The 12,656-nt window shown below is 40.2% G+C and overlaps 1 protein-coding gene across 3 annotated transcripts in view; it reads left to right on the top strand.

Annotated features, from left to right (window-relative positions):
* The first annotated feature begins 877 nt into the window (after positions 1 to 877).
* SEPTIN10 (septin 10) overlaps positions 878 to 12,656 on the top strand; it is a 31,247-nt gene continuing 19,468 nt past the window's right edge. The window contains exons 1-3 of one of the 3 annotated variants that reach the window (XM_074909683.1): positions 878 to 917; positions 10,328 to 10,445; positions 11,163 to 11,358. In XM_074909683.1, the coding sequence (XP_074765784.1) occupies positions 888 to 917; positions 10,328 to 10,445; positions 11,163 to 11,358 (344 nt within the window). In that variant the 5' untranslated portion in view covers positions 878 to 887. Of the gene's footprint in view, positions 918 to 10,327; positions 10,446 to 11,162; positions 11,359 to 12,391; positions 12,453 to 12,656 lie in introns of those variants that run through there. The other 2 variants (XM_074909692.1, XM_074909700.1) reach the window with 2 other exon arrangements.

Genomic DNA, 12,656 nt, shown 5'->3' with positions numbered 1-12,656 from the left:
CGCTCTCCTAGCGGCGGCGGCGGCGGCGGGGCGGCTGCTGCGATGCGCGGAAAACAGACTCTACCGCTCGGATAGAGCTACACAGCAGGTATGTTTGCTCCGGCGCCGCGGTGCAAGGCGATCTCCCCGCAAAGCCTGCACACCCACCGCACGTTTTCCCAAAAACTTAGAGTGCGGGTACACATATTCATCGATTACATACCACAAACATACATATGCATGAGCGAGGCTGAGTGCGTTCTAGAGGCTGGTGCCAGCGGTTTATGTTCCCTATGCACCTGCACATTGCCTCCTGGTGGGGTCTTTGGGAGGAAGGCTCGTAGTCTTTCTCACCTTGTACTTTTCCCCGGAGCACGCGCAGATTCCCTTGGCCAGTTTCTTGAATAACGAGTGTTTTTCAGCCGGTTTATTCATTCTGTCTTATCTAAGAGAACCAATGGAACTTCTACCATCCGTACATGGCTACCTTTACTCATTACCAAGACCCAGCTAGGTTAGAGCACACTTGATTCCCAAGGACAAAACCATGACCTTTTGCTGAACACTGCAGTTCTTGGTAGATTTTCACAGTGCACTGCTTTGTTTTGATGGACACACTAGTCCTCGGTAAAATTCCACAGCACAGTCTGAGCAAGCAGGATTCTTAGCAATATTCAAAAATACCGTAAGTAATACTATAGGTTGCTATAAGTAAGTAAATAAGTTGCTAAGCAGTTTGCTATCAGCAAATAAGCCTGAAAACAAGTGATCATTTCTCTGCGCCCCCCGCGTGGGGCCGCCGCGGCCTCGCCCGCTCGTGGCGCTGCCCCCGCCCGGCGGCCGGTGGGTGCGCGCGCGCCCTCTCCCCTCAGCGCCCGCCCGCCCTCCGTGCCTGGCCTGGCGGGGCTATGGCCGCTCCCCACGACGGTTCGCAGCCGGTAAGTCCCCTCGGCGGGGCGGGAGGGCAGCTCCGCCGCCCGCTAACCCCCGGCGCCGGGGGTGCCGCGTGGTGGGTGTCACCCCGGCGCGGATCCGGCAGCACCGAGCGGCGGGAGGGAGCTCGGGCCGAGCTGAGGGGGCTGCGGGTGCCCCCGGCGCGGCGCGGCGCTCCGGTGTGCGGGAGGGAGAGAGCCTCGGCGTGCCCTTTCGTTCCCGAAGTTGCCAGGCTTTTAAAAAACTCGCTGTTGAACGGTCTCGTTTTCTGGTGTCGCTCTCTGCTGAGCTCCCGTAGCGTATCGCGCTGTTCGAGTAACAGGTTGTAGCTCGGCATCTTGGCTGTTGAAGAAATACTTTCCTTATGCCTAACGGCAAAGCTGTCGGCTCTATGCTTTTAAGACGTGGAACCCGTCCACACTTCAGTGCTGGAGCATTACCTCCGTTTTTGAAATCTAAAAACCCCGATCCATTTATGACTTGAGTTTTCAGCTGTGTCTTACATCTCAGGAGCGCAAAGCACAGAAGGGTTCTAGAAACAACGTCAAGCGTGAGGAATTTCGGGACAAATCCTCCACCCTGGCTGTATAGTTAGCTGCTTTTGCATTTTCTGATAGTGGGAAGGTAGATAAAGTACCTGGCTCTGATGGTTCTTGGCTCATTCCTTCTGCCATGCTGTTATACCTCAGTAATTTCAGTAGAGCTGTGTGTGAAGCTTCCCCATCACCTGGAAAAATGGAAAACAACTGTTACTCTTCAGAATTTTTCTCTCCTTGGAGTAATTGTCATCCTGGGCAGTGTCTTGTGCTGGTTCTTGATGACACATCCAAGCGAGAGGCGTGGGAACATGGAGAAGGAAGAGGGGCTGCTTTGAGTTCGGGTGCTGAAAGAGTTATTTGTTAGACCATTGTTAGAGCCACCACAAGGCCTGACCACGTCCCAGCCAACCTCAGCTGAGACTGAAAGGGCTTCATTCATGATCCCCACTTGCTCACAAGTTGACTGTTGAGCACAGCTTGCTTTCTTGTTGGGGCTCCTGCCCAGAGAGCTCTATTTCACACATACTCTATTTAAGGCCTGTATGAATCCTTTGCAGCTGCAGTATAACGTAGTGTGATGCATTAACTTTATATAAGCTTTCTCTCTTCATCCATGTTATGCATATATAGTGAGGTGGAGAGTCAATACTTCGCTGGCTGGGTCTTGTGGGAAGCTGGAAAAAGGTTGAAGAAAAAAACAAACCTAAGAGCCAAAGTATGAGAAGCAATACAAAAAGGTTTTGCTACTTAACATTTGTTTGAAGAGTGTGGAGAGATGCAGCAGAAAATCAAAATCAGCAAAAGTGAGTGAGAGTGGGCTTGAGGGTCCACTAAGCAGACAGATTTGCCAGGGGAAGAGAGGGAAGCATACATGGAAAACTTCGCAGAGAATACCATAAAACCAGACGTGTAACATAGCTCTGTAATGGAGGAGGGTGATTTTGTATGAGGTTTATAAATGTAAATTATGTAGATGATGTAAAAGGAATGATGTAAAATATATTGACATCAAATAATATTTCCTTGCTTAACACATGTTGTATAATTGCTAAAGTGTTTCCTACTGCATTTTGGGAGAGATTTTATTTTGAGCTGGTTTGCAAAAGAAATGTAAAATCACTCTCAGAATGCAGTCTGACCTATGAATCTGTTTACAATCAGACTGCACAAAGTATGAGGCGCAAGTATTTAATACTTCTGATTTTTGAAAATTTGGCTTCCGGAGAAGTTTTGGCAGCCATTGCCCCCATACAACAGCATATAGTACTCATCACTGATTAATTAGAAAGGAGGGAAAAAAAAAAATCCTTGTTACAGTCAAAGAGGCCTTCTGATAGCAACCGCCATTGTTGCATGTAAGACCAGCATTCCTTTCTCATTTGCACAAGAAACATCAACAACAAGGGGCTGATGTGGTCAAGGGTGAAGGAGACTGACTCACTGCTCTTCAGGAAACAGAGTGCTAAAGCGGCAACAGGCACAGCTGAGCCGGCACAGCCAAAGAGGCGCAGATCTTCCAAAAGTTGACTACAGTTGTGATACCAGCCTGAGTATTTTTTTGCGTCAGGGTCATTTCAGAGGGCTACACCAGATTTCTGTTTCTTTGTTTTTCCTTCCTTGAAATCACACAGGTCAAGAGAGTCCTTTCTGTGCGAACCACAAACCCGAACGCTTTCTTCTGTGTAACAGTAGCCCATCAGTCCCATCTGAACCAGCGCTGCGTTATCATCCTTTGCCTGGCACATAGAGTACTCACTGTGAGGAAGTAGTTTCTTTTCTATCATCAGGTCTTGATTCCTCCTCACCTGCTGCCTCTTGCTGTATCTGTCCATAGGCAACAACGGAGGAACGGGTACTACTTGTGCTAGATTTTCCAGTTACTTAAATTCCTGCTGGTGAAGAGTGGCCTTAGTGGCATTTACAGACGATTACACTGCTGTCTGTGAAATCACCTCCTCACAACTGGAACATTAGCAAAGTGTTTCTGCTTGTTTGTTTATTCCTAAACACCTGAAAATATAGTCCAGAAGTTGTCTTCATTAGCAACCTGCACATTGTGCCCCCTGTTCTCTACCGACAAGGCTGCCACTTTTTCCTCTGCCCATCCTGGGTGATTTTGGGGCATTCAGGAAGATTCTCTCCTGCCTCAGATTTCTTCTGAGAAACACGGGGCAAAAATGTCACTTTTTTTTTTTTTTTTTAAGGTTCTTTCTAATGTCTCTCCATATATACAAGTGTGAAGGAAATCTTGTCGCGACCTATGGTTTAAGGCAACTTCAATTGTATGGTGAGTTGAAGTGGGCTAGAAAAGGAAAAATAGTTGGTGCACCAGAATGCCATGTAAGAGGTCATTTGAAAGACATGAGGAAAGAATCCTGGGCTTCTGATGTTTGGATCAATCCCTAAAAGTTGTCTACTCTCAGACAGAATAAATTACCTGATAACTGTGAGTGAAATTGTCAAATGAGTTTTCACTGAATCATCTTTTGGCTGATACTTTTTTTCCTGCACACCTTTCTGGGGGAATATTTTGTTGCATATTTTGATTCCTGTGTGTTGCTTTTTATTTTATAGAATAGACTGATTTAATAATTCCATGTAATTTTTAATGTATTTCCCTTCTTACTGTGCATCTTCATGGATTTTTCTTTGTACTTTTCCTGCCTCATCCACCTATATTTTTTGTTCTCTTTTGTGTTATTTTGCCAAGGTTTCCTTTCTGTTCCCTCTACTCATCCCATCTGTTCTCCGTCTCTCTCTCATGGATGTATGGGCATCAAGAGATGTCAGTGGTACACATGCCTACACCACACATCTACATTTTGGATTTTGAGTACCTGCAAATAGGAAGTATTTTTCTACTCGCATCAAAATATGTTTAGTTTCCTACTTACCTCATGTGTTAGGAGGCAATAGCAACATTGATATTTACTGGATTAAATGTAACTTTGGCTATTAGGAAAGTAATTGACTATAAGAAAGTAATGCAGTTTGTTATTGGAAGATTAAAATAGATTTTCTGCTTTAATGACCATCCACACCTGTTTATGATCATGAAAAATTTAGGTCTCTGAAAGAGTCACATTTGGAGCACCCGTGGGCACGTTAATGTGTCGTCCAGTCTCATGGCTGATGCCCAGGCATCCTTCCCAGGGCCTCTGCACAGCCTGTGCAGCTGCTTGGGCCTGGCAGGACCCTCGCCTCCTGCCTAAGCACACAAACATTGATTACTTTTTTTCTTCCAGCTTTGGAGGGCAAATTTTAGTCATCTCTATAAGCCAAGTATAGTAAGCTAGTTCCTTGCCCGGACTGCAGGTCTGGTTCTGCAGGAAGCTTACACAGAGAGATGTGTGTAGTCTGAGACCCAGCTTTTGTCATGGAATGGCCCAGTGTTGTGCAATTTTAGTCTGAAACAAGTAGCAAATTTAAAAGATAACTACTTTTTTTGTTTATTTCTAAAGAAAAAAAAATTGTAAGCGTTATTTTTGTCTCGGGCAATGATTTTTCTTTGCACACTGTTTTTCATGGGCAAGATACTTTATATAAACCAATATACTTGATTAACTGAATTTGCAGAAATCCAGATGCAGTTCTGTGAAAGCTATGCCACCAACCATTTAAAAAAGAAGGGAGGGAAGGAGTGAGATGTGATTTGGACCAGATCAAGTGTTCTATATTGTATGCTATTTTGATGAGAGTATGACTTCTGAGAAAGCAGTGAGCAACAGGAAGTATTTATGGGAGTATTCCAGGTCTCATAGCATTCAGATTACATGCTCTGAGTTATTCACTGAATAAAGTTGTATGAGATGCCGTCTTCAAGCATAATTTAACTGCTCCATCTAATGGATGGTAGTTTGAAAAGACTGGCTGATCTGGTGACTTAATTGCTTTCAGCTTGATTTATGTTCCTTAATTTTTGAGTTGTCATCTTTTTTCTAAACTGATGGTATGGTAGTAACTTTTTTTCAATTGGATGATGTCTTATTTCTTTGAGAAGTAGTAAGAATCATGGAGTCAGTTTTGTGGATTTAATTTCTCTGTGTATTGGTTAGACCATAGCAGAGTGAAGGTGTATGAGGTGCTGGTATTGCACACGAGTCACGTGATGACCCTGGAAAATTTCAGAAGGAAAAACATAGCCTATTATTTTTCTTTTAAGAGAATGTTCCAAGTAATGTTAGATGGAGCAGGTTCACAAAGTGATCTTACATGAGGAAGGTGGAGGGATGTGAGTGCTCAAATGAGAACAGTAGCTCTCAGTCCTGTAATGTTTGTTGCTTGGAGAACAGAAGTATAAACAAGCGAGAACGTCATCTTCTAAATCAGTGTGACTGAGACTGTGTCTCAAGTTGAGCTGCGCAATATTTCTTGAAAGTTTTGTATTCTAAATTAAGAGCTTTTATTGTAGCATTTTTGGTGAAGTTGATTCCTGAAGACTCCATTGTGTCTTGGGACAACTGTATGAACAGTTTAATAGCAATTAAAATCCCTAAAAAAAAGTAGCTGTATTTTTAAATAACTCAGAGGCCTCTTTCGGCCTCTAGCTTTTAAAATTTTGCTGTTAATGTAGTGTTGGGGTTTTTGTTTGTGTGTGTGTGCACTACCAGAAATCTCCTCATTACTTATACTGTGATCAAGTAAACTCTAGCCATTTTCTTGAAAGAACTTACATAGGCTATGTTTCTGTACTGTTTCTCTGTAAAAAATGTGTTTCGAAACCCTAATTACCATCCTTCAGTTTGCCAATCTTCTCTTGAAAAGAAGAACCTTGGGACAAGACATTAAAACATGTTCTGATGCATAATATATATAGTATTATTTCTGCTTGAAATTCTTGTTCTCCCCTGTGCTGTATGTTCCCTTGCTGACATTCTCATTATTGGGTCACACTCAGCTGCTGAATGTATGAGGTTTTGGGGGATGGTGGTTAGGTTTTTTTCGGTTTACTGTGTCATTACCTCTGACAAAAAGAACTAGAAAGAGTGATCTTGTGGTTAAGGTGCTAAATTACACATGGGGTGAATGAGATTCGTGTTCTTCCTCTCTTAGTCTTTCCCTTTATTAACTAGTATCTTTGTGTCATCTTCACATGCACAAAGTGAAGATCATATGTTTCTCCCCCCCAAGACAGTGCTGAAGAAAGCTGTGCACAAACCACAATTTCTCTAATGGGAAAGTTCTTATAAGTACCAGGTTCTGTAGCTGTTTTTACAACTTAAAAGGATTTTTCTGTTGTGTCAAATTTTTTTCTTGTGTGTGAGTGACATAGATCTTACCATGTACTTTTATATATCTACATTTCCAGAAAAATGGTTTTATTTTTCACTCATAACTGTGTAGTGTCATTAAATTAACTTTTATATACTGAAGAAAGATGAAATATACTGTCTTAAAATAGCAAATTTGAGATGTCTCAGAATATCTGGCAATTGCATAAATACTTACTGCAGAAGTTGTTACTCTCTTTCCTGACTGCAATACATAACCATGAGAAGCATCTCTGGGAGAAACAGAAATACAAAGAAATTAACTGTCTTAGACATCTGATGAGAAATTTTAAGTAGTGGCACAGCCAGATGTGATAAGCATAGCCTTAGCTTTCTAAGCAAAGCCCGGAGAAAGCACCTTCTTTTGTGCGTTTATTATTTCTTATTGTCCCCTGTTTCACAGGGAAATTTGGTCAAATTTTCAATAATAAACAGCTGTTGTCCTGAAAAAGTGGGATCTTTAGCTGATAGGCAAGTCAATACACACAGGGTTGAGGTATATCTTTATTACAGATTTACACAAAGCCAGGAGCTAAGCGATATTCCACAAAGTTAAGCTCAGTTTTGTATTAGAGCTACAGCATATTTATACCATTACCCAGTCAGCAAAATCCCACCAAAGTTTACAACTGTTGGTCAGTGATTAAGAATACATTTGTTACTGGCTAGTGCTGTTTAAATTATTGGGCATGCTCCTTGAGGGTGTGGTGGGGTAAGTCTTTTTGGTTTTCAGTTGAGTTGGGGTTTGTGATCTCCAGCTACTGCTTTTACGTTTTTCCCAGTCATGGTCCATTTCTGCTGACTCCAAGCATATGTGGCTATCTTTCAGTCTAGTGACCTTGGTGCAAAATGTTTCCTTTGTCTTCTTTTTTTAAGTTTCATTTTCGAGATAAGTGGCCTAGCAAAGTATACAAGTTTATATGAGATAGCGAGGCACATCACAGCCAATATAGCAGCGGAAGAACTAATTACTGTTGGGTTTTGTTTCCAGAAAACAGCAAATTCTTGAATTTAATTGCTAAATTGTAGGTAATATCTCCCTTCCTTTTGAAAATGAAATCACGGAGTTAATGGCCATGAGGACTCCTGTGGTCTGTTCCTGCATTTAGCTTTGTACAGCAAATACAGCTGTAATACCAATTTCCTTAGCTAAATGTTTTTTAATCCTCACATGGTCTCTTGTGGATGACCTGGTAGTTACTCTAATGACCTCTGGAAATGGTCAGTAAGGTTTTGGTATCGGTGGTTTGTCCCCTGAAATCCAAGTGGACTGGAAGGAAATCAAGTTCCTTTCACTAGATTTTTTTCTTGGAGAGTAACAAATGGCTATGCAGGGATTTTGAGGGTAGCCCAGCCTGCTTTGGATTTAGCCTGGTAACATGCAGAGAAAGGCCTCTGTTCTACAGTTATGCTGAGCCTCTGGAACTGGCTTTTGGTGTGGAGGATCAGTGTTTTTTTTCAGAAGAACTCTTACATTGGTGGTAATAGAGGTCATTTGAATATCAGACTGTGTAACTACAGTGGTTAGATGTGCTGTCACTCTGTTGCTGATACACTTGTCTTTAAATGAACAGGATACTGACAGTTTTCAGTGTTTCTCAGCCCTTTTTAATAGTAATTTCCATATGGTAGAATACCTTGAGAAATTTCTGTTTCAGACATGCTTTGAATGAACATTTATTTTTTTATAGCCCTAAGTTGTCATATTTTCTCTTTAAATTGTTCACTTTGTTTACACATTTTTCCTCATTATATTAGTCTACAATGGAGTTATCTGACTATAATAGTCTAAAATGAGAGTGCAGTCTGTAGTCCCACACAAGAAGTCCTGTGCAAAAGGAGAAAAGGATATTTGCTGTCCGTATCCTTTTAGCTACAAGAATTCTGAAACTTGCTATGCATACCTATTGTAAAAGGTGTCACTTTTGTGGGCTTGTAAGTCTTAAATAAAAGATTTCCTACTCTTGGCTATATACATGTTCCTAGGAACCAGTAATGATTTCCAATTCTGTGTGGATTGGAACCATAGGAGGAAGAATAGCATGGACCTGTCACTGTTTACACTTTTGGTATGGAAGTATTGTTTAAAATTACAGTTAATTAGTATGAACCAAGATATTTCTGTTTAGACTTATGCATTTCTAGTATGCTCATTGCCTTGATGTCATGATGCTAGATTGCTAGCTGGTGTTTGAATAGGAATGTGCACCTCCAGACATTTCTAATAATACATATAATATTATCTCTTAGAGTTTTGGTGTGTAGTTAATGTATTATTTTACATAAATAACAATTTCAATTCCAGCTACGCAGAATGAGTTCTGATTGATAACATACACCTTCCTGTGATTATGGTCTCTATTTTGAATTCTGCTGCTTTAATTGTTTTTAAATATTTTTCTCTTCTTTTCTAAGAGGAAACCTACTGTGATCTATTTTCTGTCTACAGTTTTCAGTTTACATTTTCACTTGGACTTGTCTGCTTTATTTCATTCATGTTTCATGGGTTTTTTTTCAAAACATGGACTTCATTTTGAGCCTGCAGGTAGTCTTGTAAAGTAAATTTGAACATTTTCTCAAATCATGAAATAAAGTTGACTTGACAGATCTTTTTTCAGACCTTTGCTTTTCTTGATTCCATATAAATCGTAAGGAATGAGTTCTAGCTTACTAGTAGAGTTCCTTTGTTGCCATTGCTAACTGCTTTGCAACTCACTTTACTAACTCTTCTGCTGATCAAGGATACCAATTAAACTCGGAAACCAGAGTGGTGAAAAGAGTAGGAGTATTTTACTAGTGATAATCAATGTAACAGTGTAGTACAGAAAGCATGCAGTAAGAAAAAGCAGAATATTGCACCCAAAGCAACAGACAGGAGAATACAGGGTAATGCATCAAATCATTACTACAAGAGAGAGAGAATAGAGATTAAGAAAGATACGTCACCACTTGCATATATTACCATCACCCAGACCCGCAGTGGCTGGGCAGCCCCGGTCACAGCGAGGGTTTGGAGAGCCTGTCCCGGCAAGGGGGAAATCCTACGCGGGGTGTCCATCCGTAGGTGAGGCTGCCAAAGTCACTGCAAACAGGCCCAGCCTTATATACCCGAGATCGACAAGCCAGAGTAGCTGGCACCTTTGTTTTGAGCGGAAAATTTCTGGTTTCATTCTCCTGCTGGATTCCACCCAAAGCCTGACCAGGGCTCAGGGTGGGAAACGGAGGGAGTTTCTAACAAGGCCAAATACGTGGGTTCTCAGCCTTGAAGAAGGCTAAACAAGGGAAGTTGGATACATTCTCTCCTCGCTACTGATTATATTTTGTCTAAGCTGCGTCTCTCACTAGCGAGTTTACATACTTTATTAATGACTACATGCTAAGTTAACAGCTTCAACTTGGGCCCTGTTGTTCAGGCTGCAGTATTTCAATGCTTTAGCACTTTTTACATCAGCATAGGTGGGTTGTAATAACTTAGTACAATACCTACTAGCACAATGGTTATCATTTATAAAATATACAAAATTCATCTGTAGGTCAACTCTGGCTTGGGCTTGTTGTCCAAGCCTTAGCACTTCACTAACATATTTCAAAATTATTTTTCTGTAGCAGAATGATGGCTATCGAACTTTATCCTTGTCTGGGCATGTTGGTTTTGATAGTTTACCTGATCAACTGGTTAAAAAATCCATCAAGCAGGGCTTCTGCTTCAACATTCTTTGCATTGGTAAGTAGCATCTGGGTGCTTTAAGGCTTTAGTAGTGTACCTGTTCTTAGGAAGTGACTGAAATTTAAATCCAGTTGCAATGTTAAATTCCTTCTTTAATGTTAAACATGAACTATAATTCCACCTCTTCCCCCAGCTTTTCTTGTTTATATCCATCCTTTGTTTTTGTATTTTCATAAACAATATGAAGACCAAAAATGGATGCCATGCATTTATTGATTTATGGGAAGCTTCTTGGATTCTTTTGAGTAAACTGGGCTACACTCTAGCTTTACTGTAACAAAGAGCTTCATACCAAAAACTCCTAAAATTCCATGGTGGTGTTACTGAAGTATTTCTATACTTATCAAATGTTTGCTCTAGTATTTTACCCTTATTCATAAAAACCCTCTATTGAACCCTGTGGCTTCACAGCTAGTTACTTTTTAAAAAAATCTATAGGAAATTACTTCACACTTTCAAGGAAACCGAAGTGTCAAGTGACTGTTCTGTTTATTACTCATTAGCAGGTAACTCTCTTATCTGTAGGATGAAGAAATCAACTAAAAGATATTTAGTGCTCATTATGAAAAAATGCAGGCAACCTTTTTGCTTGGAGAGGTCAGTTGATGAGTTTTTGTGTAAATTTGTTGAGTTGCTGTGGTAACACTTTGTATGCTTAGTAGGTGTTTATTTGATGTGCAAAATGTCTTCCCCAACCCTTCTGTTTAACTTTAGGGGAAACTGGAATTGGGAAATCAACCTTGATAAACAGCTTGTTTAACACCAATTTTGATGACCCTGTGTCAACACATTTTCTGCCAATTGTACAACTTAGAGCCCAGACTTATGAACTCCAGGAAAGTAATGTTCTTTTGAAGCTGACCATTGTAAATACAGTGGGATTTGGTGACCAGATAAACAAAGAAGATAGGTAAGTGTCCTCTTGTTGCTATGGTATGCAGAAGTTTTGGTCTTAAATTGCAAGTTGATTTTTATTTGGGCTTTATAGTAACTATTCGTTTTACAGACGGTCCGAATATTTGGTTAACTTTGTGTAGCAAAGTAAACATGTTTTTCTTCTCATCTTCTAGTCTAGGAAGTTATTTGAGAAATCAGATGAACTCTGTCCATTCCTTTATGATAAAATCTTTTATAAATGTATGTAAATAAATGTGCAGTAGTGACTAGAGTTTCTTTTGGGGTGGAGGAAAGCACGGAGGAGGTCAATGGGAGACCTTTTAAACAACCAAACAGGTTATAAGGTACTGTAGATTATATAGATTAGATCTAATACGGTTGTAAACAATATTGAAGAGCTTAACCTGGAAGGAATATCAAGTGGTTTACTGAAGGCCTTTGTTCTTTATGTTGGGCAGCTTAATCAGAAGATGTAGAGGTACCATGCTAGTGCCTTTCAGAGCTTTTTTTTGATTCTCTGCATTTATGAATTGAAGATTTTAAAATACTGAACTGTCTCTCAGCAGATTTTGTTTCTTTCACCTTAATTGTAAAGAATTTTAGTAATCCTTTGTGGTATATGAGTGCCTAAATAGCAGCGATTATAAATGAAGGTTAGAGAGTCACATTATGTTGAGAGCTATGGCTTATGATATGACTCGAGAATAGCTATTGCAAATGACTTGGATGAATGAGATGCAAGTAGATATTGGTATAGATATGAGAGGTTTTGATGTGTTGTGTAGGAGCTGCCTTTTAGTTCTTTTAATTTTGTGTGTAACAACTACTTCTGAATTTTGATTAGCATTTGATCTGGTTTATAAACTTTGTGTAGCAGCAGAAACATAAGGGCTTTCTGCTTGTACATTTAGCAACACTTTCTTTTAGAAAGCAGATTATAATCTGGTTTTAAGTAGGATAAAGAATACTTAAACTGTACTTACTGCAAATCAGATTTACATTCTTCTCTTACGTTCCTCCTTTTCAATTTTTGTCTACTGTTTAAGAGCTCTCTCACGTACAGTACTTCATCTTCAGAAGATAAAGGAGGTCCTATTTCTTGTACTGGTAATTGCATGTTCTTCCTTTTCTTGTATTATATCTGAGAGTTTCTTGTTTCTTCCTTGTATCTAAGTGTTCTGCAGTTGCACAGCTTGATTGCAAAAATTTATAAAACATTGCTTGGGAAGATCAGTTATAATTGTAACTAACTTTACGTAGCTTTTTTTCACTAATAGCTAGGAAATGTTTTATCTGTATTAGGTACACAAT

This window comes from Athene noctua, chromosome 1 (assembly GCF_965140245.1).
Source record: "Athene noctua chromosome 1, bAthNoc1.hap1.1, whole genome shotgun sequence".
NCBI classification, from domain to species: Eukaryota; Metazoa; Chordata; class Aves; order Strigiformes; family Strigidae; genus Athene; species Athene noctua.
Note: the sequence above shows the minus strand (reverse complement) of the source record. Positions and strands in the feature narration are given on the sequence as shown.